The 27,382-nt window shown below is 37.6% G+C and overlaps 1 protein-coding gene across 5 annotated transcripts in view; it reads left to right on the top strand.

The window, feature by feature from the left end:
• TAFA2 (TAFA chemokine like family member 2) overlaps positions 1 to 27,382 on the top strand; it is a 199,712-nt gene that overhangs the window by 125,092 nt on the left and 47,238 nt on the right. For all 5 annotated transcript variants that reach the window (XM_032208269.1, XM_032208268.1, XM_032208267.1 and 2 more), the window contains exon 2: positions 12,591 to 12,697. In XM_032208269.1, the coding sequence (XP_032064160.1) occupies positions 12,592 to 12,697 (106 nt within the window). In that variant the 5' untranslated portion in view covers position 12,591. The remainder of the gene's footprint in view (positions 1 to 12,590; positions 12,698 to 27,382) is intronic.

The following is a 27,382-nucleotide window of genomic DNA, read 5'->3' as shown; positions in this document are numbered from 1 at the left end:
GCTATACATCACAGAGCAAGAAGCTGAGTATAGACATCTGTAATAGACATAAAATTAGCATTTGAAGGGAGGCAACAAGAAAAGTCAAAGCTCGACTTGAGTTGATGTTGGCCAGTATGGTGTCTGACTAAAACAGAAAAAGCTTTATTAAATATAACAGAAGGTCTAAGGAAAACATTTGATGGATGCTTAATGTAGATGGTCGCTTAACAAGTAGGGATAAGGAAAAGGCAGAGAGGCATTTAATGCCTTTTTTGACTTAGTTTTTACCTTTAATAATAGGTCTCGGACTGCCTGATCCTACGAGTTGGAGGATCATGACTGGAGGAGCAGCAGCTTTCCATTTGTGGTCACCAAAATTGAAAGTGACCAGTTATGCAAGCTGAACATTTTTAAGTCCATCTAGATGGCATTCACCCCAGAGTACTGAAGGAGTTAGCGGATGTTATACCTGGACCCCTCTCAGCAGTTTACAAAAGGTCTTAGGAATCTGAGAAGGTCCTTGCTGACTGGAAGCTAGCTGATGTTTTATTAATCTGCAAGAAAGGCATGAGACACCCAGAAAACTACATAGTAATTTGATATCCTTCTACTATAAGTTCACCTGCATATTGGAAGGAAGTGGGAAGGGAGGCAGTGGATGTAATCTTTCAGGATTTTAGTAAGGTACTTGACACCGTCACTGACAACATCATTCTGGACAAATTGTCCAACTGTGAGATGAACAGACTTATGCTATGCTGGGTGATGAACTGGCTCAATGGTAGAGCTCAAAGGGTTTTAGTGAGTGAGACTACATCTGACTGGCAGCCAGTCACCAGAGGTATACTCCAAGGGTCAATTCCAGGGCTGGAGGGCATCCTTAGCAAGTTTGCTGATGACACTAAACCAGGAGGTGCTATTGATTCCCTGGAGGGATGAGAGGCCTTGCAGAGGGATCTTGATACAGTGGAACATTGGGCAGTCATCAACAGCACAAAGTTCAACAAAGTTCAAAATGGCAGGTGCTGCACCTGGGGTGGAGTAATGCCAGACACAGGTACAGACCAGGAGACAAATGGCTGGAGAAAGGGGTGGGGGGATGCTGGTCAACAGCAGGCTCAGCATGAGCAGCTCCTGGCAGCTAGGAGAGCAAACTATGATTTGGGATGCATTAAACACAGCATAGCCAGCCAGTAAAAAGAGGTGATTCACTTAGTGTTGGTGTGACCTCACCTTGAATATTGTGTACAGTTCTGGTCTCTACAATATAAAAAGATTAAGATACTTGAATGCATCTGGAGGAGAGCAAGAAAGCTGGTAAAAGGGCTGGAAGGTAGGTGCCATGAGGAGAGGCTAAAGATGCTTGGTTGTCTAGCTTGGAGAAAAGGAAGCTGAGAGGTGACCTCATTGTTTTCTACAGCTTGGGGGGGGCGGGGGGGATAGGGGGAGAGAGGAGGAAATAGAGAGGGATGTGCCGATCTCTTTTCCTTTGTAACCAATGACAGGACATGCAGGAATGGCACAAAGTTGTGCAAAGGAAGGTTCAGGCTGGATATTAGGAATAAATTCTTTATTGTGATCTTTACTGTGATCAAACATTGGAAGTGGCTTCTTAGAGAGGTGAATGATGCCTAATGTTTGCAAATATTCAAGAGACATTTGGATAATACACTTAACAATCTACTTTAACTTTGATTAATCCTGAAGTGGTCGGGCAGTTGGACTAGATGATTTTTGAAGATTCTTTCCAACTGAACTATTCCATTCCATTCCATTCCATTCCATTCCATTCCATTCCATTCCATTCCATTCCTTTCCACTCCACTCCACTCCACTCCACTCCACTCCACTCCACTCCACTCCACTCCACTCCACTCCACTCCACTCCACTCCATTTAGGAAGCATGGTTTTTGTCTGGCTTTTAATGAGTTCCTGACCATATTAAAATACCACTGCAAGGCTAACATAATACATGACGAAGTGAGCTTTGTTTCTGGGGGTACGCTTCCCCACATGAAACTCAGTATTGTACAGTCAATGTGTTTCTTATATAGCTGTCAGTACCCTTCAAGAGAGGGTGTTTGAAAAGGGGCTGGTAAATGAATAGGATTTTTCAAGGAAGACTGGGTGCCATTTATATACTTTAGCCATCATTATGCAAATCCTGACCTGACTTGAATCTATTCCTAGCAAGCCATAACAGGAATACTCTGATTTTATTTTCAGCATGAGCTGGTTATTAATATTTTCTCCACTGTTTCAGAACACTGATGAGGAAATAGATACTGAAAGGAGACTGTAAAATTGTGCGTTGTATAGCTTGATTCTCAAGACAGCATCAGTAATTATAGTGTATGTGACATTAGATAGCATGCCAGGGCCAAAATACCTAATATTTGATAAAACCCTGTGCACAGACAGAAAAGCTGCCATATTCTCTATCAGTAATTTAAGAATAGAGGTTGTCCTTGTGTGTGTATGTGGGCATACCTTTGCTGAATACAAGGTACTGTTTCTGGATTAGTTGCTGGACTTTATGTTCCACTTCCCAGCTGTCAGCTGAATGTTTGTGCATCCTAGCTTCTTTTCTTTATCATCTCTCATGTTTGCCTATGCATTCACTTCAAGTCATAGAGACTTGCTTTGAGAACCAGAACCATGGGATGTCTGGGAAGAACCTGGCCTAACTTTGGCATGCTCTATTTTCCATGGAAGTGGTGCCTCCGCTGGCCTGGTCATATCATAGAATCATATCACAAAATGGCCTGGGTTGGAAGGGAATGTAAAGATCATCTAGTTCCAGATGAATGAGCATGAGTTAGGACTTGATATTAAAAGAGTAGGGGAATGTGTTCTAACTATGTTTCAACTACCTAGTCAGCAGTTTTTCTGTCTTCCTAGTGTATTATGTGATCTCTTAGAGCTATTTGGTCATCGTACAAGAGGCTTATATTTCTGTGATTTGAGCAACCCTCCTTTTTTTACTTACCCTTCAACCCTTACCTTAAAGTGTGACCCAAAATGAGACAGAAGGCAGAAATAAAACATAGATGGGGTTCAGACATGCCTACTGTTTGTCAGAAGTGCTACTGTGTCTACTGACAGATGTAATTGTCGTGAACATAGCAGGAGAGAACTTAGTCTGACTCTTGCTTCCCTGTTCATGTGCAGAGATCTGTCGCAATATTATTTCCCAGAAGAATATTTGGGAAACAACAACAACAACTAACAACAAAATTTAATCTTCAGCAGGGAAGTCGTGCAGTAGAAACTGAATGGGCCTGTGGACACACTAAACTTCAGCCTGTCAAGACTGTGTAACATACATGTAGTCATAGTACTTCATCCATACTCTTGAATACATGTAAGAATCCCAGAAACAAGCATCCAATATTGCTTAAGAGGCATTAAGTTTAGGGTGGTATTCTCTTTAAATGGATTTAATAATAACAGAAATTTAAAATGTATTCACAATTTTAAAACGCTTTTAATTTTGGACTAAAATATTACTTTTTTTTTTTTTTTTTTTTTTTTTTTTTTTTTTTTAAACCTTAAAATGCTTAATTAATTCTTGAAATCATGTAGTTTTTGTTTTCTACATTTGGGCTCTTGAAGAAAATAAGACACCTTCATACCTTCATAATTGTGCTGCTTGCCAGTTTTATGTTTTGATGATGTCAGACTTAAAAACATGAGGATAATATGATTTTCAATTTAAAGCAAGAGTGATGGAAAAGAAGATGAGTTCTAAACAAAGTGAGGGAGTGTTAATCATGGAATGATCACCCATGTTCAACAGTATTACATTAATTTACTGAACTTTGTCAAAAAATAATTTTAGTACTGAATAGTCTTCCAATAAAATTACTATAAATGGGTCGACTTAAATCTTATGAAACAGACTGCAAGTGCACTTTGATAATGTTGAAAAATAAAAGGAGGGATATTCATCTTAATCAGATATTCATCAGCATGGCCTTACTTCAGTGAATTCAGTTACAAAGCTGGTATGGTTGCAAATACAAAGCAAGTATTAAAAATAATAATTCCAGAGGAAAATAGAGATGCAGAACAATTTTTAAAAAGTCCATCAAAAAAAGCTCATCAAAAAAAGTCCAAGAAGTTTTGAAAGTGGAGCTTAAGATCTGTATTTGACATTTTAATATATGTATATTTTTTATGGAAGTCAACATGAGTAAAGGTATTAGGGAGGAGTCTCATGTTTGTTCTTACATAAGATATCATAGACAGAAATGCTGTGATGTTTCTTTGAGGAGAGTGAAATGATTTGGAAAAAAAAAACACTGCACTAAAGCACTTAGAAAGAACTGGCTTATTGCTTTCTTCATGAAAGAACACTAGCACTTGACTTCCCGTACTAACATACAAAAAAGGGATCATGGTATTGATGTAGAAATAAGACTGAAAGTGGCTTCCTGAATCACTGAGCTGAGCGTTCTGATCCTTCCTGCTGGCAAGTTCCTATTTAATCCATTTCTTATGGATATATTTTTTTTTTCTCTCACTGTGTTTATTTTCTTTACTCAATCTCTCTGTTTTCCTTCAGCCTTTGCTTTGCTCCTTTGCTTTGCTGCACAAACCAGGCTCTTTTAATCTCCTGCTGGGTTAGTCTTCATTTCTTTGATCATCTTAGAAGACTGTCCTCATATGTTTTGCAGGTTCAGTTTTTCTTTCAACAAGATAGTTGGCTAGAATTATATAGATAAATCTTGGGTGATAGTTTAAGAAATTGCATGTTAACCCATCAATATCGTTATTAGAACTATAAAATTTAGTAATTTGTAAGATTTGTCTTTTTGCCTTGCAGTGGTTTTACCCTGCTGGACTCCACCACAGCTGCTCTATTGCTCCTCTTTTTCCTCTGAAGAAGAGGAGCGGAAAGTATTCTGGAAAGAAAAAAAAAGGCTCATGGGTTGTGATTTGAGATAAGGATAATTTAATTAAAGGGAAAAGGAAGAGGGAAAACAAACAAACAAACAAACAAACAAAATCTGTACAAAAGCCCAGAGAGAGAAAAGTAAAATCATTCTCAACTTCCCACCAATGAATGATGGGAAGCAGGGCCTCAATATATGTAGTGACTGTTTGGGAAGACAGACATCTTCATAACAAGAGCCCCCCTCCCCCACCTTCATCCCCTTTCTCACCTTTTATTGCTGAATGTGACATCAGATGGCATGGAATATCTTGATTGATTTAGGTTAGCTGCCCTGGTTATGTCCCCTCCCCACTTCTTACTCACCCCCAGTCTTCTGGCTCAGCAATAGACAAAACACTGGTGTGATACCAGTGTTGTTCTAGTTACAAGTGCAGAGCACAACACTATATGGGCTGCTGCAGGGAAACTTAACTCCATCCCAGTCAGACCCAGTACAACAATCACCTCATGTCACCTTGATCCTAATGTATTGTTGGTGATCAATTAAAACAAACTAGTTTTTTATATGAGTTGTTTCCAATGATGAATTCCCAACGTATATCAGAAATGTCATTGATCTCTGATACCCCCTTCCAGTATTACTTGCCGTTATCACACTAGATCCACCTTTCAATTCTTAAAGTAATTCACAGAGTCTCCAGCTTAATGTGTAAGTTCCAGAGTGACACTGGAGGAAAAGCTTCATCTAAATCCAGACAAATTATACTTACTTTATTTCTTTGTCTAGGAAATCAGTTACCTTATCAAAAAAGCTGTCAGGCTTGTCTGGCACAATCTACCCTTGCTAACACTGCTGCATTTTATCCCATGTTCTATTTACTTCTCTGGCTTTAATTTATCTTTTTCTTCAAAGCCTATTCTAAGGTCTTGCAAACTGAAGAGGTCGTACTAATAGGCTTAGGCTTGCCCAGATCATTTCCGTGTTGCTTTTAAATATGGGCACTTCAGTTGCCATTCTCCACAAATATTTGATGCTTTCTCTGCCTTGATAGATTTGGAGGCTTATCTCTGCCACTGCAATGGCCTTTATGAAATCATGGTATACTTAACAATTCATGTCTCAGTGAGACATTTTGTTCAAAGCCTATTGAACTTTTTTTTCTTTTTTTCTTTTTTTTTTTTTTTTTTTCCTCTCCATTTAAACTTTTGATTGGTTAGTAAGATATGAATAAAGAAAATTTAAATAACCATCTACAAAAGGATCACATGTAAGATATAAGCAAATACTACTGCCTTGATGATTAAGTGAATAGATAATACCCCCTACAACTTAAAGCCCCTTAAGCCCAGAAACTGGGAGAGAAAGAGCTTAAAGTGGCATAATCATATCAGAGAAAATGATGTGAATTGGAGCCTAAGTACCTTCTGATACTGAACACTATACTGTGAGAACTTATTTCACAAGGGTGTAGATCATCCCTAAACAGATTAAAGACGGTAGAATATTTTGGATGTTTAAGTATTTTGTATATGTTAGGCACATAAAAGCACAATAAATGGAAAGTGCAGGTCTAGTGCAAGACTATTACTGTTAATTTTATACTTTTATTTTCATAAATACATAGAAGTACAGAATCTAACCCTACAGAAATTTATGACATGTTCTTCCTGTGTATTTAGTAACGTGCCAGCATCATTATTCATTCAAATGAACATTCTTTTGCTTGTCCTGATGAAATGACAAAGAAAGAAATGTAATATATATATATGCAGCTAAATATATCTGTATTGTTTGAATTGAAGCTGGCTAGGAGGACAGTACATTTCTTGTTTGTTCTTTCTTTGTTTTCTTTATTGCTTTCAGTTAGGTGTTGCATCTGAAAATTAATGAAGGTGAAAATTGCAATCAATTGTGTCTACAAAGAACTGGTGTTAATCTGAAAGCTAGTGAGATTAACAATGATAACACTTTAGAGGGAAGACCATTCATCAGTAACATATGAATTTTCAAGGCAATATCATCACAACCATACATACCCATTTGGAAGTAAAAATTTCCCCTATATTGTCTGTAAGGCACATAGGGGTTTTAGCTGTGGCAGTTTACATTTAGGTGGCTACAGAATTTTATAACTCTGGCAACTTAAGTATATCAGATTTTGGAAACAATATATATATGTAAACTTAACATCCAAGTGCTATGAGATACTATAAGTATGTGTAATGCCTGTCTCCAGAGTTCCAGCTAAAGGGAAAGTAATTGCAGTGTGTAAAAAACTATATTTATTTATTGCATATTTTCATATATTCTGTAACTTTTCATATATTCTGTAACTTTTCAGATACTAGAGATATTTTCCTTTCTTCAGACTGTTCAAACTGTCTTCTTACAAAGTTCACTCTGTAAATACTTCAAAAATACTCATGTACATCTATCTCTGTTTGGGAAAGTATGTGCTTAAGTCACAGAGATTTAAATAAAAGTTAAGTATGGGCATGTATGTCAATCATATGCTTATTTACTTTTGCAAAGAATTCATTTGCCTCAGTGTCTTAAGTTTTACCTTTCAAAAACCCTTCTTATGCCTTTAACCTAAAATCCTTCAATATGCTTCCACTACATTTTAGCTGAAAGTAACTGAAAATGTTACCTGTATTGACCTGCCAGCAATGCTTTAACTATTTCTGAATATTACTCAATAGCAGGGCTAAGATCCCTAGTGCTAATTATCCTATGGATAGGATCCCGTGGATCCCATTAAAGGATTCACACTAGTAAATAACTTTTTGAAAAAAAAAAAAAAAGTCAAAAAAGAAAAAGCAAAAAACAAACAAAAAAAAACAAACAAACAAGCACAACCTACCACTTCTGCTTTGTATACAGAGAATTCCTGTCTGACTCCCATCTAAGACTTGCACATATTACTAATCCAACCACCTTTTCTCTTTCTTTTCTTACCCACCTAGATCTAACACAGTAGCTCATGAGAATGGGTCTGTAATTTTTCCCCCAGCTTCATTTCAGAATCAGAATGCACTTTGTGTCTGTTACAGGCTGTGATGTATGAAGCAGAAAGAAGATTGATTTTCACAAGCTACCTGGTACCTGAAGTAATGAGAGTGGCAAATTACTTGTTCACTGAGCAAACATGACAGGAATGTCATAGAGGGAATTTATATATATGCAAACACAAAGGGGTCACATCGGTGTTACTTTTACAAAGTGACCTTATCCACCAGAGGGGCATTTTTAAATCTGCATTAGCTTACACAGGAAAGGCTAAATAAAGCTGCAAATACCTGCATTGCGTGGGATGATGAAACTAACACAGCTAATAAATAATGTAAGATTCAACACAGCATGGAACATAATTTAAATAGCTGCATTATTTCTGCAGGAGAGATGTGGGGTCAGAAATGATTTCTACTAATTTAGGGTTTCTCTGAAGTAGAAAATAAAATATCTGTTGTAAAAAGAAAAATGAGAGAATGTGGCGCTAATTTTCTATCAAGTTTTTGTCTCGTGTTTTATCAGGATTCAGTAGAGAAATAGGCTTACGCTTCTCTTTATGAACACTTGCATTCAAAGGGTATATGTGTTTGCAGAAGACAAATGGATCTCACTGACACTGAAAGTTTCTGCATATGTGAAACAAGAAAGAATGAATTCTGAAAAGCTTCACAGAATCAGATGCTTGTAAAGAAGAGAAACAAAAGGAGAAACAGAAAATTGCTGTTACTCTTGTGAGAGTTTTATTTGTATATGAGCTCTAAGGGGAAGAATTAGAGCTATTATTTTCTTACATTTTTCCCTCCTCAACAATAAAGATTACATGAGGTAATGTAATTATTTCCTAATGATTCATATTTTCACTTAAAACAGGAATGCAAGGCAATTTAGCATTGGCTAACATACAATGTAAGGCAACTCCCATGTGATTCTCCTCTATTTCTGAACCATTGGCAAGGTGGCTGATCTCAAGCCCAGATGCAAAGAAGGAGGAATGTAGGAGCTCAAAAGGTTATGGAAGCTTCATTCTGCAGTGGATATTGAAAATATACATCTGCGCACGGTAGTTTTAGTATAGCCAAATAGTTGATCCACGTCTGCTGTTGGGAGGGGGCTGAGAGTGAGATGGAGCACCAATGAGGGCAGCCTGTGCAGCCTATTAGTGCAATTACAGTTGGCATCTGATGAATCACAGAGACTGGGCAGAAGGGTTTCTGCTGGCATGGTGATCTACAAAGCTTCTCTGCAGCATCAGATGTGGTTTCACCCCGGGAGAAAATCCTGCAATTTTTAAGCCTTTTATTTATTTATTTATTTATTTATTTATTTATGTTATTTATTGCCAAAATAGTCTATCCTTAAGTCCCTGATACCAGGCTGATGATGGTCTAGTGGGTACATCAGGGGAAAGGAATGTTCTGGAGCAAAAATTAGCAAATTTATTCATTTTGTTATAGTATTGGTGAAGAGCTGGTCACAGCACAATCATCTCATTCTTGAGTCACCACCTGTTTGAATTGTGCTGGTGACATTTATTTGTTTATTTTGAGTGTATTCCTGGGACCAACCACAAAAGGACCTTTCTTTTTCCTTGCCTCTCAGCACATTGAAAATGAACTCAAAAAAAATTAAAAAAATAAGCCTTTTATTTTCTTGTCTGAGTGAACGATCTGAGAATTCATTGGGCTTATTTCTAATACTTTAGGGCTAAAGATTGAAGGAAATTTTTGTTACACATAAAGATTGTATTTTTTTTTTGTGTGTGTGTAAAACTGATTTTCAAATGTAAACATCTTCTATAACATGGCTGTTCTCAGTTTTGTTCACCTCTATGTTATATGGCATTACTGAGGGTTGTAAGGATCACGGTGAGAGAGGTTCTGCAGAAAGAAAGGAAAATAGAAGAGAAAAATGTCTCACAGAGAAAACCATTCAGGTTAACAGCTATAGTTTGTGCATCTCTGAATCACCTCTAGGAAAAATAGACCTCATTTCAGACCTCATTTGTTCCATTTAACACAGCCTGTTATGTTAGTGTAATAATGGTACAGTAATAGACTGAATTTTATTTCCTGGATCCACTTAACTTGACATGGAGCAGGGTTGCAAGGGGCTAATAGTTATGTTTCAAAGATGAGGCCAAATGCTGCCTTGTTGCACTGTCTTCTCGGTGGTACATCTTAGGCTTCTTTGCAAATCTGCAAAAAATAACCAAAATCACAGTTTCTGAGTTCATGTGGTAAGGCATACACTGAGATACTGAGCATAGGTATGCTCAGTAGTCTCTCCTTGTTATCTGTTTGCCTGCTTTTTCTCAGAACTGGGAAACCTGGCAATAGCAATCAGCCCAGGGTTGCTGCATCAAAGCTAAAACCTTCTTCTGCTTTGCAGAACAGTCTCTGCTAGATTCATTGCTGGTTTATTCCCTGTTGGTGTGCTGGGCAGTGGGGAGAGGTTTGTATCCTCACTCTTCCACTTGTCCTGAGGGGCTGTTGTTCACAGGCAGATATGTTTGTTTTCTCTTTTTGCTCCTACTGCTACTGTTTTTCATTGTGTATTTACATTTGCTGCTGTACATTTTCTGCTAGCCTTGCAGCACAGCAAGTGAATCCTGCATCAGCAGAGAGTACAGGAAGTGACTACATTAGAGTCAGCTTTGCTTAATGGTGCAAATCCTACAGGGCTTTGGGTAGGGATGAGTAGGTGAGGAAGAAAAATTTGATTTTAATGAGAGATGACTTGGCACCAGCATTGTAACAGGTGCAGTAAGAGAATGAAGGGAGTGAAAGAGTTAATTCATATTCTGTTCACAGCAATAGCTGTGGAAGAACATATGCTGAATGTGCATTCCAGTTTAATCTTTTTTTGTTCTTATTTACAGTGACAAATAATATATTTCCCTTTAGCTTTGGGTGCTTCGTAAACCTGGAGGTGATGATGAATATGTAGTTTACACTATGAAGGCACTGGAATCAGTGCAAGGAGGCAGAACTTGGTGTGGTTCACAGCCCACTGTGACCTCCACTGTGATTATTAATCAGTCAGGCTTTCATGAGCACATTCACAATCCTAGATACAACACTTGCTTATTCCTCTCTCTTTTTCCTTGATAAATGTGGTATCTGATCTGGGAAACACGCTATAGTAGTGTGATTTCTGTCAAAGTGTGACTTCTGTCAAAGGATGCTGAGTTGTATTTGCTCTGATTTCAGGTTTAAAGGGGTTTGGAATGCTCCTCAGTGGGTTGTTAATTTGAGTCATAATGTATTGTTGCACATAGCCTGGTGTAGAATCTCATCAATGTTTAACAAGATTGTATCAATCTCCTGGAGAGCAAGGTAGACAGTTTTGGGAGAAGTGGTCTGGTTATGAGTCTGGGAACTATGAGCTTTGGGGGTGTTGTGGCTTGCCTCAACAGCATATAGTGTTTTGTTAGAAAGCACTTTGCTCAGAGGAAAGGAATTGCTTTGAAGGATTAAAAAGAATTTTGGGACTTTGAACGGGCTACTGGTTATTTCTACACTACAGCAGTCTGCCTTTTCACAAAGCTTGTCATTGCCCAAGATATTGTTGTACATGAACAAAAAGAGATACTTTCAAATTCTTCCAGACTTCTTACGAATGGGAGACATGTGCAATCATGGTGAAGCAATGAAGGCTTTTTTTTTTTTTTTTTTTTTTTTTCTCAGAAAGAGAAGTCAGCCTAGCTCCAGGCATTATAGAACAGAAATAATTTTGTTCAAGTGATCAAGTTTGCACCTTTGCTAGTATAAGTGATGTGGAATAGGCATCATTGTTCTATTGACTTATCGGCAGAAACCTGACCATCGTGCAGAGCTGTTTCTTAGCCAGCTCCCTAGGGCTCTCCTGCAAAGAATGAAAAGTGAGAGAAGGTTTCATTATTATACCTCTTGCCACTCTCTGCAGAGCTGTAATCCTTAAGCACCAGAGCCTGTGTTCTTGAACTTGTCTTCTTGGCAGGTGGAGAGGTATTTTGTCTTTGAAGGAGGTTACTGAGAAATAAGCCATGTTACCATGTACTTGAACCACTACAGTAGCCTGCTGGCACAGTGAAAACATTACTGAAGGTAGCTGTGTGCAATTTCTGTGGGTGCAGTAACTCAAATTCTTTCATTATCCCTGGACAGATAGGAGAGAGACTAGAGAATCTGCCCGGTATTTCCAAATCTGCCTATTTGTATTTCCAAACTACTAACATCTTCCTAACAGGATTTCTCCTGTGGACCCATTGGTATAAATGTTGGAGGTTTATTCAAATCTGTTTTCTCCTTGTGACTCATGGGCAGAATCCAAAGAGAGCTGCAATGCCAAAAGCTAAAGATTCCACTGCACATGGGCACCTGATTGGCTATGACTGGCCCAAATGCACCAGTGGAACTGCACTTTTCAGGGAAATCTATTGCATAGCTACAACTGCTTCTGTATGGGTATAAATCTGATGCGTGGAGGCCTTGAATCCTCCTGGTACTGACCAGGGTAGAGAAATGCTGATGAAACAGGGAGAGAGGTTGTACTGATGTTGTATATGACATAGCTTATTTAGAGCTAAGCAGAATATAAGACTTAGAGGATATCAACCAGAAAATTCTAAAAAATTATTGAATTCTCCTTAATTTAAGGAAAAAAGAAAAGAATTCTTAAGAGAAATACTTATTTTTGTGTATTTTTGTTTGCAGGATGAATAAGAGATACTTACAGAAAGCAACAAAAGGAAAGCTGCTAATTATAATATTTGTTGTAACTCTGTGGGGGAAATTAGCATCTGGGGCAAATCATCATAAAGGTAAGAGATTTTTTTAAACTATACTGTTGTATCTGAAGTTTCTGTCAACAAATTCAGAGGTGTTTGGTTTGTGGGCCACTTTTTTTTTCCTAGTGTATATTTGTATGTCCTGGCATTGGTTCACAAACCAGTATCTAAGGGAGGAGGTTTTCAATTGATAGACTTTGATCACTTTTTTTTTTTTTTTTTTTTTTAATTTAAGTATTTCAGAACCATTTTCAGCATTCTCTTGCTTCATCATCTTCAGCATCTTCTTGGTCACTTTCTAATGATGGTACAGTTGAAAAGATAGTAAAAGAAGACAGTAAAGTCAAGAAATCAAATGATAAAATATGCTTCTATCATAAAAATAGATATGTTAGATAATACCTATATATGCCCCTGAGGAATTCCTGGAAAGAACCTTAGAAACATGTATACTGATACTGTATGTAGTTATCTGCCAAGGTTAACTCCATGGACACTGTGTGTTAAATGTGCTTTTTTCATCATGAATAACAGATCATCGTTTTCCAGTGTTGTCTATCTCCTGTGCTTCATTCCTAACACTGTAACAAAAACTAGAACTAAACTTTGACAATGTGAAGTTTGTTTCCTCCTGGTTGTTCCAGCCCTTACAATGTATACACACAAGGGCAGGACAAGTACCTGTTTAAAAATAATTGTAATATATTTATTTATTTATTTTTGTTGGTGTGGCTGTGAACCCCTAATGCAAGAAACAGGGTCTCTGGATTCATGAACAACTTGTATGCCAATAGAGCTAGAAATGTGATCTGCAGTATAATGTGATTTTGCAGTCTACTTCTCATGTTCATATAGTGACTGTTTACTGTTCATCATCTTATTCAAGACCAGAATAAACTCTAACTAAAGAAAAGGGAGAGTGGGACATACTTTTTACTAAGAGCTCAGGAGTTAAATATTACAGAATGATTCTAATGAAGCAAAACATTTTATCTGACTTCATTTTATAATGCTCCCTTTGATGAGAGAATTTTTGGGAGCAGGTATTTCATATGTCTAGCTGTTAGATATTTTTCTGCTATGTGAAGATATTTTTCTTAAAAATACCTCACTGTTTAAAGACTTCAGGATGCAGAGGAACTTTCTGCAAAGTGTTTTGTGAGTTATGATTTGGCTACAGTCAAAACAGATTTCTGATGCAGTCCTGCAGGCCACCAGAGATAGGCATCATGCCAAAGAGGAACGATGCTGACACCTTTTCTCAGCCTTTGTTCTCTCTCTGAACTAGAATGTGGATTTGTGCTCTAGCTTGCCAGTTTGGTTTTCAATTGGAAAAAAGCCAAGATATCTTAGCATGGATTCGAATTTATTTTGTCTTTGATATGGGTATAGGCTTTTTGATTTCTAAAGAAAGATAATCAAAGCAGCTACAGTCAAGGTATTTGAGTGTATTATTCTTTTAAAGCACAAATCAGAGATAGGCAACTCAACTATCACTGATTGTCAACAATACTGGGAGTTTAACTTCCTTTGGGCCAAAGGAAATCTTCCTCCTGCTCTAGAAACAGAAAAGTAGCTAAGGTGCAGTCAAGGAGAACTTGGCACTATTCTCCTTTGCCCAGTGTCCACATACTGAGAAATGTGTGAGTTTCTTCAGAAATAATTATCCCTAGCATCATTAATCTTTATTTATAGAAGTCCTTACTAATATATTGACATGACAAACCCTAATGGCTTTGAAGGAGCCCTTACAATTTTACAGATCAATAATCTACATTTAAAAAAATCTTTACTTTCCTATTGACTTAGTCATATTATGCATCAGTTGCACCAACTCTTAAACCCATCTCTTTTTCTGAAGACTAGAGAAAAGAGAGGAAAAAAAAAGATCATCAGTGTGTGAAAAAATGTTTAATGAGCATTCTGCTCTCCAGACAGACTTCAGCTGACTCTGACAGGCTTGTTGGGCTTATTTCAAGGATGTGGTACAAACAAGTAGTTCCAGGCCAGTAGCAAGAAAAACAGAGGCTCAAGAAGGGGATAGGGAACCAGGCTAGGAGGTTGAGGCTGCAACCACCAAAACTGCAGTCTGGGATTTCAGATTACAGCTTTTTAGTGTCAGGTGAGTGGGTAGCAAGTACACCCTTTTTTCTTTTGAGAAGACTGTCTTACAGACAGTCCTGTTCCCATGTTGTCTTTGCTGATTGTTAAAGGTCCTTCAGCCTGGACAGAAAGACTAAGAGCTAAAAGAAATAAGCACTCATGATGTTCAAAACAAAACACAAAGCCTTTTTTTTTTTTTTTTTTTTTTTTAGTCCTGTATTCTGTAAAGAGGCAGGAATTCTACTTTTTTCTTTTCATTGTACTAGGGTCTTTGACAGTATGGAGATGTGTGCCTTACCTGAACAAGTGTGTCTATGAATCAGCTTGCAGTACCAGATACATTTGTGATGCAGTAGCTGTGCAGAAGACAAGTAAAGCGTGGAATATCAGTATACAAAAGGATGTTGTCAAGGTTATGAGCCTGAAAACTGATATACCTTGAGGGTGGCTGAAAGATTTTTACCTCAAGAAATCCATAAGGGTATTATATTATAAGAGTGATCCTGATCCTCCTACTCATTGCTAGCCCTTGGAAAACAAATAAACCTGTGCAAACATATCATGTTCACTGACAGATATGGCAGGCAGGCATCCGTTCAGCTTCACTGCCTGCTTGCTCTTTCTGTCATGGGGAACATGAAATGATTTGGTGATGGTTGTATCACAACCTGCTTTAAGGTTTCAGGTGTAGGAGCGGTCCTTTGGAGAAAGAAGTATACTCTTTGTATGCACTCCTTTGTAGACAAGAAGCTGCTGTGAGACACAGTTTCTAACTTAAAAATAAAAGCTCTCTCAGAATTGGAATTTCTTTGAGCTTTTTGTGATTACTAAGTCTTCTAGTTTGATAATAACACAAAATAATAAAATAAATTAAGCATGTTTTATATCTGACCATAGTTAAATAATTGTCAAAATAGCAAACAATAAACTTAATATTAAGTTTTACATCCCTGGACAAAACTAACATTTATTCAAAAATATAGCTAATCATGAATGCCTACCTGCATAGGGAAAAAAAAAAGTAACCAGAAACCACTCCAGGTGGATAAATAATGTAACTGAGTATTTTTGAACTTACTAAATGAAACTGCAAGATAATTTATTTTCATTTAAAATGTTTCAATTAGAAGCTGAAATTATTTATCTGATGTTTGTCATGTAGTTAAAACAAACTAAACTCCTTATAGTTTGTGATGCAGAATTGTTGCTCCTACTTGTCTGTGGATTTGCATTAAATTAGGTAGAAGTTTGCGGGAATGTCTTGGAGAAAATGAGTCTCATTTTCTCTCTTAAGTGGTGTAGCTTTTCTGAAGCCCCAAATTTCTGTACTGGTGAAAGGAGCTAGTGAGCCACTGATGCTGCTAAAAATAATGGCAAGAACAAGCTTTGGACATGAGTAAGATGCAAAACTGTGACATTGTACTCAAATTGCTGCCTTCAACACCAGTAAGCTGGTCAATAGAAGCTTCCGTTTAAAAGACAGCATTCTGTTTAAAACACTGCCCCATCGAAGTGAATAAGGCCATTTTGGACCTTCTTTGAGGCCATGGTCTGGCATTCTCTCCACCCATATTGAAATAATAGCAGGATAGTTCAGTCAGAAGATTTTTGTTCTAAGTTAGATTACCTTTCCTGTGAGAGTCTGCCTTTCTCGGTTGTCTTGCTGGGGCAGAAGTACTACTGACACCAATGTTGTGATGTAAGATATAGCCTGTGCTATGGATGTGCCTGGGGTTTGGGGACAGTAATGACTATATAAAATGGTAGCAGCGGCGTACTTTCAAGATGTGTTTTTTGACATGGCTGGACTTCCATTAGCTGTCATCCTTTTGTCTGATCACCAGTTCCCTTTCCATTACGTTGTGAAAAGAATACAAATAAAAAGTGCAGGACAGTCTGGGAAATCCCAAGGAACTGGATGAAAATTCTGAATTTTTATGGAACTGAGTTAGAAATGAAGATTAATTGTAATTATTGGCCTCAAGTGTTTCATATTCTTAGGATAATTCATCATTACTGTTTGCTCTGGAAGAGCTTTTAAGTCTTGTATCTAGATTTGTCATGTTTTCTATTAGGAAAATGAACCACAGTGTTGCAAGCCCTGAATAAGGCTCCATACAGGCTAACAGAAATACCACATGTATTTTGCATTGTGAATATAAATGTTTTTTTTTTTTTAGGGAACAAAGCCTCATAGGAATGAAAAAATGATCAAATGTGATACCTTAGAACAAACAGTGTGGGCAGAACTATGACTGGTTCTGGAGAGCCACTGGAAGGACTTGTGGCCCCTGAAGGTAAATAGGGCGAGGCAGGTTTGTTCTTTTGGCTTCTAGCACTCAGTGGGGTTCTCTTAGGGAGTGCAATAATGCTAACACTGCGCTGAATCAGCATGTGACAGTCTCCTGACTCTGCCTGACCCCTGGACTGTGGAATTGATCTGTTCTGAGGAGAGATAATATAGCACTTTGTTAAAAAGTACAGTAATGGTCTGTGTGCATTGCCTTGGTGCCCTCGTATTTGATCCTGCACAAAGGTTAAAATTCATTGGTGATTTAGGACAGCTTTCTAGGTGGCTTAATCGGTGATTTATGTCATATTTATTGTTTCCTTGTAACACAAAAAAGTGTGAGGGACTTGAGGCATGATGGTGAATCTTGTGCAATGCTTTGCAAACTCTTAGTGTTGTGAATTGCACCTTAAAGATACAATTGACCATCTGATCCTTGCAGTACATTTTCTTCTAGCTAAACTTTCTCTTTACAGTTATCCATTGACTGACATTCATCTCATCGCTCTTGTGTAACTAACACTAATACACGTTTAGCACAAATGTCAGTGTTTGAAGTCTAGTATTGGCTTGCACACACTGGGCTCCCTGGACAACACCTAACCATCAGAAGTATCATATATTATAGACATAAGTAAATGTACCTTTATATACTCTATGTACTCTATATTATAGACACATGTAAATGTGCGTTTGTAGTTCACTAAAGATGATGCATAAGTGGAGATGATTCTGAACACAGATGATTAGTTCTGCTTATTTTTCTTCCTGCTTTGCTGTTCGCTGTATGTTTAAATCTGAAGCAGCAGAGCAGAAGACACTGCCTTTTGCTGACTACTTGCTACAGGCCAAATGAAACTTCCTTGAGTGGGCTGGGAGGAAGGCTCCAGAAGACATGGGTGGTCAGGTAGGAAAGAAAAGAGACCAGTGTGCAGAATGTCTACAGAAGGAACAAAGACTTGAGGATGGCTGAAATCAAAGAACAGACAAATAGCTAGACTTTTGAGGTGATGGAAATAAAGGTACTTAAGGAGCCACATGTGACTGTATTAAAGGTTTCTGCTCTGAGGGCAGACTTGGAGAAAATAATCTGTCAGACTAAGGGCAAATTTGTTTATAAGATTTTTAATCTGTTGAGCTTTAATCAGCACCACTGAGTATTCTCTGCTTTAAAGTATTTATTTATTTATTTATTTATTTATTACTAATGACTTTGAAATCAAAGTTCTGCTGAAGTTTTAGAGTATTCTATGAAAAAAGACCCACCATAGACCTGTGACTTTGATCTGGTTACATTTTGTATGCAAAATCATATCAAAAGTTCTTGAATATTATGTAAACTGCAATACTGCAGAATATGTATAACTGTTTCTACTGTTGATAATCACAGAGGAGGTAACAGTAATTCAGAAAAGCAGACTTTGTCCTTTATCAGTCCTTTACTCTGGTGTCTTGTTATTGAGTTCAGACAGTGCAGGTTTTTGGCAGTGATGTTCAGAATCTTGGGTGAATACCTGCAGCACATTGCAGCTATATAATGCTGTCTATCTTGCTTTAATTAGACAAAATAGGGGGTTGCCTGTCTTTCTGGTGTTTAAGATCTATATTCCTAGTATTTAGAGTCTCAATGTCTAGATAAGAATAGCCCTAATTGAAATGTGGGAGTCCTCTGAAGTATTCAAATTTTTATCTTTTTATAGAAGTATCTTAATCATGAGGCTATACTGATTTAGTATTAATGTACCTATATCCTTTCTGTTGAGGATTTTACACTGTGTAGAAGGCAGTATTGATAATGCAGAAATAGTGTGTTTGCATTGAATTTTAAAAGCAATATCTACTGTGGAGGACATATCCAGGTCACAGATATCCCTCCTTCCAGCTAAGTAAGAACAAGATAGCCACATGTTCCTTCCTGAAGGAGCCCTATTGGATGTAATGGCATTCTCTGGGGACATAAGAAGTGCAGTTTGAACATTTTTGAGCTAAGGGGTGCACTGAATGCAGATCTCCCAGTTCCATGTTATGGGCTCTAATAGAAAGGATTGGCAGCAGCAGTACCATGTCTCTCAGTTTACACTTTTTGGAAGTGTCTGTACTATAGCATTTTGTGAGGGATCTGATCCCATGGGTAAATTGTATGTATCCAACATGTGTCTTGATGTGTGGGCCTATCAAAGGATGTAAAAGTTGTTCTCCAGGTTCTTGACTGGAATTAGGTGAGAGAAAACAGAATTTTTAGATGAGGGAAGTTGCAAGTATGCGGAGATGTGTGTGGATGCATTAGGAGCTATCAGGTGAGGCTGAAAAATGTCAGTGGGGTCTGTCAAAATATTAGATGGAGGCATCCATTCCTCTATTGTTGACCTGTCAGTCCTGCTTTATGAAAATCTTTTGTCATATTTGCTAAATGTGCTCAAACATAGATAATCTTATCTCTCGTGGAAGTTTGTCCCAGAGATAGATTCTCTTAAATGAGAATGCTTTGTCCGCATCTTTCACTAACTTAATTCTGAGTGTAATTAATGTTTAAATATAGAAACAAAGGAATATGATAGTCATTTTAGCAGACATGGGGAAGAAGGCTATTAGATGTTCTTATCTGGCTTCAGCATTAATTGAAACTTTCAGTTATATCAGGATCAGAACCTGATCCCAAAATTGCCATTTGCTTGAAGATAAAATAAAACACTGTCAGTCAAACACTTTTGTATCAGTATCCGTCATTACAATCTAAAATGTTAATATAGTATCTGTTAGAATTCCATAGATAGTACTCCTCGGCCTTCTGCCATGGTATAAAAAAAAATAATTTTCTCTGATCACCAAGATACCAATAGTTTTGATGGTTCATGGGGACGTATGTACAGAAGTCATGGCAATAGCAAAATTATACCTATTTATTCTCTATGTTACCAGTTCCATCACAGTAAATGGCTGCCTTTATTTTTGTCTCCTTTTCCACTACCATCTTTAGAAATATAGTTGACTGTCCTTGAGGTAGCCATGGATAGAGAAGTTGGAGAGTTTCAAAGAGACATCATGCATTTGCTTTTATACTGAACATTTTTTTTTTCTCCTGTTTATATTTAGTTAGTGTCATGGATTCTTGATGCTTTTCTGAGACAAGTGAAAAGGAAGTGCATTGGGGTTCTTTATTTTGGGCCTGATTTTGTAATCCCAGTGTCAATTTTTTTATTGGATATCCATGAGTGAGTACCCAGAATCTTTTCCATAAATACATTCAGATTTTGTGTTACAGTGGGAAGGAGAGGATTGCACAAAAGATTATAATCTTGTAAAAGTTACATACTTCGTTGATTTTACAGTTAGAAATACCAGACTTTTTAACATTTTTCAGCCCTTTCATTTAATTCTAATGTTACCTTCCCTTGGGTATCTAGTCCACCAGTCATATAATTTTTTACCTGATTTTGGGAGACAAGTCTTTCCCTTGCTTTTTTTTTTGTGTGTGTGTGTGTGTGTTAGGAAAATACTGGAGAATGTCAGAACTGGAAAAACACTGATAGGTACCTGTCTATTACTTGTCCTATCATGGGTAAATATTACTCTTTTCCTAATACTGGAATATGATCTACTTTTCCAGTTTCATATTCTTGGTTTCAAACTAATCCTGCTGATTTGTTATGTATACTAAGCATTCTGCTAAATTTATCTTTTACTTAAGAAAACATCATGCTTACATTTGCATGCCACAGTTTTGATGGACTGTGTTTTGCCAGAGTTTTGACCACAAAAATAGTATGAAAGACATTTTTAGGCCCCTAGATAGTAGTCTTTATTAAATTTATCTTGTTTTACTAGGACAGTAAACACTGGGAGTATGGGTGCATAGTTGGCTGAATATGATCCAGTGGTGTGCTCAGGTGGCCAAGAAGGCCAACAGCATCTTGGCTTGGATAAGAAGCAGTGTGGCCAGCAGGGCTAGGGAAGTGATTGTCCCCATGTATTCAGCTCTGGTGAGGCCGCACCTCGAGTACTGTGTTCAGTTTTGGGTCTCTCACTACAAGAAGGACATTGAGGTGCTTGAAAGAGTCCAGAGAAGGGCGACGAAGCTGGTGAGGGGTCTGGAGAACAAGTCCTATGAGGAGCAGCTAGGGGAGCTGGGTTTGTTCAGCTTGGAGAAAAGGAGGCTCAGGGGCAACCTTATTGCTCTTTATAAGTACATTAAAGGAGGCTGTAGCGAAGTGGGGGTTGGTCTATTCTCCCACGTGCCTGGTGACAAGATGAAGAGAAATGGGCTAAAGTTGAACCATGGGTGTTTTAGGCTAGATATTAGGAAGAACTTCTTTACTGAGAGGGTTGTGAGGCAATGGAATGGGCTGCCCAGGGAAGTGGTGGAGTCACCATCACTGGAGGTCTTTAAAAGATGTTTAGATGTTGAACTTAGTGATATGGTTTAGTGGAGGACTTGTTAGTGTTAGGTCAGAGGTTGGACTCAATGATCTTGAGGTCCCTTCCAACCTAGACAATTCTGTGATTCTGTGACAGCTACAGCTGTCCTAGTATATAGCTATATATCTATATCTATATCTATCTATCTATATATATAGCTATATACCAGGACAGCTGTGTATATATATATATATATATATATATATATATATATATATATATATATATATATATGTCCTGTATATAGCTATATATTCTACCTTTGACTTCAAGTCTAGTCTTATGGTCTCCTGCACTACTCCTCAGATTTTCAACTTGCATTCCGTACACGCAGTGATGACTACCCCATACATATCTATTGCACACACCTGTTATCCTACTCGGAGGATTTCACATACTGAGGTTAGGAGGTTTGTGCTTGGAAAGTTTTGTCCCACATGGAGATTACTTCTATAGCATCTGGGGGTATGTTAATCTAACTTTCATCTGCATTAATTTTCTGCTGATGATATCTAAAGATTATGCCCTTCTCTCCTGACACTCTTCACTGAATTTACACTATAGCAGCATTAAGTGTTTGCTTGTACAATGTCATATTTTAGAACAGCTGTTCTTTAGTCATGCAAGTGCCAAGAAAATGTTCAGAATCAGTCAGCTATTCTGGGGAATAACAGGAGAAAAATCCTTTATGTGTTTCTGGGTTGCAATTTATAAAGTTTCCTCCGGCTACAATTTCTTTAGTTTTGTTCTTTGAGGGATTGGGAGGGATTTACCATTTTAATGCTCACTGCGGCAGTCTTCACTGTAGCTGAGATTTGTAAAAGATCAGGGGATTGATCTGAGCCAAAGCTGCACAAATGAACAGCTCCAAAGCAGCAAAGCCTGTGTCTGTATGCATTCATATGTGCAAGCATATGAATGCAAAGATAGGAGACTTGGATGATAGAGAAAAATGCAAGGTCTTCACTGAAGAAATAGCTGATGTAGACAATTTCAGTGTTTTAAAAATGCTTTTCATCTGTTTATGATAGCTTTGCAAAAAATTATGTGCTTTTCAAACATAACTGAAGACTTGGAGAATTATTCATATCTGGTTTTAAACGTCTCACTTAGGTTCTCTGAAACACCTTTCAGAGCTCATCTCTTTCACAAAGAAGGAGTTTAAACCTTTAGTCTAGGTGTGAATACTTCCCAGAAATCAATGAGCCTACAAACTATTGTAAACAGTCTGGAAATTTTGGAATGTCTCTTAGCAGGAGGTCTCTGTTTGGATGCTCTTCTTTTATCTGCCTAAAAAGTTTCCTTCTGTTACAGTCATAATGTCCAAATAAAATTGTAAAGATCTTATTTTATTTCCACCGTTCAAATGGAGTCATGTGTTACAGGTCAGAAGCCAATGAAATTTGGTCTGTGATGGGTCTGCTTATATCTGCATAAGATAAGGTGGGAAAGCGTTTGTTGTAAAACCTAGATTTGTCATATGCTTCATATCTCCTTGTTGAGCTAAAATACACAGAAATACAGGAAGAAATATTGAAATTTTCAGAGAGATAATAATGAAATGTTACCTTCACAGCTCAATTGGAAGGTCACCTCTTGACACAGAGGTGACTTCGACTGAGAAAAACATACTTCTCCACATAGGTGGGAACAAAGCTACAGCATACTGACTGGAGAATGGAGGCTGGCTTGGGGTTTAGATGACAGAAAGCAGGAAAATCATAAAAGAGCAGTCTGCTTTATGCAGCTTTCTTTTGCTAGGCTGAGCAAGATTTCTGTCTGTAGTGATGAGGAGGCTGAGGCAGGAGCTGCCAAGTCTGTCTTGTTCTTTTTTTTTCCCCATAGATTTGTATAACTCTTGTACTAAAATTGTTCTCAAGTAAATGCAATAGACTTAGAATTCTTTTTGCAAAATACTTGTGGCTTCAATATCAAGTGTCCTTGAATGACTGAAGTATAAAGCTGAATGCATAGGTTATTCTGAGGAGCTGTGGAAAAGATATGCCAGAGAAAAGCATTCTGTTAAGTCCAACACAAATCTTGGGTTCATTATACCATTGGATTTTCAGGTGCAAGTTGTAAGAATTGCTTTGGCTGAGTCTGTGCTCCAGGACTATGTGTGAGAGGAGAGTTAGGGCTCAAAGGAGGCTGTCTGAGTTACTTGGAAGGCCAGAATTGTTCTGAACCCAGTATTTGAATCCAGGTCTATGTATGTGTCCAGTGAGAGGGGAACAGGGTTAAAGCAGGTAAGACTACAGTTTAGTTTCAGTGAATTGTAGCATGAATCATAGAAAAGATTAGAAACAGCATTAAACCCTTCAGTAAGCTGAAAGGTTATGCAAAGCCAAAGTTGAGTTTTTAAAAAATGACAACAGAAAACATTGTATCTATGAACAACAAAATGAAAGGATTTTCATTTTGAAAGGAAAATAAAATCCATATTCAAAGCTTTGTGTGGTTTTGTTATGTTATGTAAATTTACTACCAGTTGGAAAAAAAAAAAAAAAAGATTACTGATGCTTAACATTCATCTAAAATGCATTGGCATGTGTCAGATTAACTGTGGAAATTTTGTAAAATGGAACCCAGAAGGTGTGCTAACTGCTAGACACCACAGAGTGGAAAGTAAATATATTTCCACTGACTGAATATTTAGAAAATAAGCATCTGGAAGCAATGGGAATTTTGGATTCTTAATTGCATCATTCACACCAGAACATCTGCCAGAGATACCAAGAGCATATATAACTGTATCTGAGAGAAGTTATAAGTTTAAATAAGGAAAGAGGAAGAGTAATATTGTGTCATCTTGTTACACTGCTGCACACTGTGCATATGAAGGCTGTGTTAATCTCTCCTCTCCTTTTCATTTTGGTTCAAAAACACGTTAGGAAAATAAAAGTACAGTTTCCATGAATAGGTTTACCTTTCCAGAACACTGGAAAATCCAGAAAAGCTCATCTGTAATGAGTAAATAATCCAATTTCTTGCATATTTTGTCCCGCACTATTACAGTACACAATATACTGAAAGGTTAGATTGCAGAAGACAAAAGGCATCCTGCATACCCTGGAAACAGCTGAGAAAAGAATTAACCTTTCATTCTATCTATGCCACTCCTGTTCATTAATAGGTTAGATGAGCACAGATGAGCCTTTAACTTTAGATGCCTTTAGATGAGCCTTTACCCTTCACTCTCACAGTAGCCCATGGAACTGACCTGTGGGGACTGCAGGAAGGCAGGGCAGTCAGGACCCTTGCCTAATGTTGGAGAAGAAGGTGTGATGGTTCTTGCACTTGCTTCCGGGTGCAAGGCACTGAATCTGAGCCAGGGTAATCCCAGACAGGAATACAGACTGGGAGAAGAACTCATTGAGAGCAGCCCTGCAGAGAAGGACTTGGAGGGTTCTGGTGGATGAAAGGCTTGACACGAGCCAGCAGTGTGTGCTTACAGCCCAGCAGGCCAACTGCCTCTTGGGCTGCATCAGCAGAGGAATGGTGATCAGGTCAAAAGAGGTCACTGTCAACTTCTATTCTGCCCTTGTGAGGCCTCACCTGTGTCCAGGTTTGGGGCCCCCAGAAAAAGAAAAATATAGACCTTTTAGAGCTAGTCCAGAGGAGGGCTATGAAGATGATCAGAGCACCTCTCCCATGAGGAAAGGCTGAGGGAGTTGGGGATGTTCAGCCTGGAGAAGAGAAGGCTCCAAGGAGACCTCATTGTGGCCTTTCAGTACTTGAAGGGGTTTTATAAAAAGGATGGAGAAGGATCCTTTATTTGAGTAAATAATGACAAGAGAAGGGTGAATGGTCTTAAATTAAAAGGATAGATTTAGAATAGAGGAAAGGAATAAATTCTTCACTGTAAGGGTAATGAGGCACTGGCACAGGTTCCCGGAGAAGTTGTGGATGCCCCGTTCCTGGAGATGTTCCAGGCCAGGCCAGAGGGAGCTCAGGGCAACCTTATCTAGTGGGTGGTGTCCTTGCCAATGTCAGGAGGGTTGGAGTCAGATGATTTTTAAGGTCACTTCCAACCCAAGCCATTCTATCATTCTATGACAAGTCTATGATGAGATGTAAACGGCTAAAATGTGAGAAATATGGAGGATGACCATTATGCCAGTGGACCATTATGGACAGTGCTCATCTCATCCCAGTTTTGACTTTCCAGTTTTTGCTTTACATCATTAGATGTGCTTTTCTGCTATGCAATTTAAGGACAATATATATTTCCCATCCTCCTTTTGTAATGACATTAGCTTCATCACATTTTTTTCTGGGTTTATTCTGAAAAACATCTTTTGTAGAGGCTGAAAAAAATGAGCTTAGCTACCACAGGAGACTTAAGATATTGTGCTTCACAGATATGAAATAAAACCTGAACTTTAGAGAAAAAGAAAAGATTTTTAAAATGGAGCCATATAATTTTTATTTTCATTATTTTGTTTAATACCAGAAGGACCACTGCATATTACTGCCTATAACAATGCCATATTCTAGAACAGCTGTTATTTAGTTATACAAAATGTTCAGAATCAGTCAGCTATTTTTGGAAATAGCAAAATAAAAAAAATCTTGAAGTATTTTTAGATATTAATAGATTATTAAATTTTATGTTCATGTTATAGGCATTTTCAACTTCAGCTTATATACAAAAGCCAAAGAAAAATTCAGTGAGTAGTCTGAATAGCACACGGAAGTAATATTCCTATTTTTTCCAGCTCATGTGGTTTATTTCATCACGAGTGACATTTTTTCATCATAATTTTTTTTTTGTTAACTTTTTGAAATAAACAATGCTAGTCTGTTGGTTACTACTGAATGTAAATACTGAAAGTACTTCTAAAAATAAAGAATTGAGGCAAATGACTTCCTCGAGTCTAGTTCTTGCTTCTATTAGCAAACATTTCTTAGTCTACTGAGGATTTTTTAAACTGTATATGTAATAATTATTGTGAAACACTCACACTTAAAACCATTACAAGACTTTTGCTCATGAGCTAAACAGCAGTGCAAGGCAAGATTCTAGATGTTGGAAAAGCTCTCCCAAAATCTGTTCTATTGTCTGAACAGGTTTGTAGGAGTGATTATAAACTAATTTGCTGTTTTGCTTGGTGCTAGGAATACAACAGTTTATACTTAAACAGCATGATGACACTGTAACATTAAAAATATGAGAAAATGCTATATTATGGCTCATCCTAATGGACTCATTGTAGGAGATGAGTATTAAACTATAAAATATCACTCAATTTTTCACAACAATGATCACTGGGAGGTAACAGTTTCAATAGCTGTAAATGAAGTTTTTGTTTGCCATTTATTTTGTTCTTTATTTATCATATGGAAAAATCTCGTAGGTTTCATAGCAAAAATGAATAATTAAAGAGGAGGCAGATGAGATGCATGAGATTTTTTTTCTTACAGACAACCTGCAGAAAAATGTGGAAATATTATTTGACAGTTGTAGAGTGGGATTTGAAAGCTTCAGACTGAGTCCGTGTCCCCTTAATAAAATCAGTTTACAGTGAGTAAGTAAACGAATGATGTATTTTACATCCAGGAAATTTGAGATATTGAATCCTCTCCGTATATTTTTTTTTTTTTCTTTGAAAGAGGAGGTTCATCATATAAAGAGAGCTTTGAAAATTTGTCTAGATAAGCTGCTCCCATAACTAGTAACATTTTAAAAGCCCCTGAAATAATAGCTAGGAGAGTATATTCCTCAAATGTCCTTTTGCTTCTTCCTCTGATTGTAGTGTTATATTTGGACCTGAAAGTCATCCCTCTGCTGAGTCTTGGCAAATGTCTGAGATCTTAGAGGTCAACTTTACAGTGGGGGCTGAATCAGTGGATATATTTTAGCTTTTTTTTAGTTATACACCTATACTATCAGTGATAAAGCTGATGTG

Source organism: Aythya fuligula, chromosome 1 (genome assembly GCF_009819795.1).
Source record: "Aythya fuligula isolate bAytFul2 chromosome 1, bAytFul2.pri, whole genome shotgun sequence".
Classification (NCBI taxonomy): Eukaryota; Metazoa; Chordata; class Aves; order Anseriformes; family Anatidae; genus Aythya; species Aythya fuligula.
This window is presented reverse-complemented; position numbering and strand designations above follow the sequence as displayed.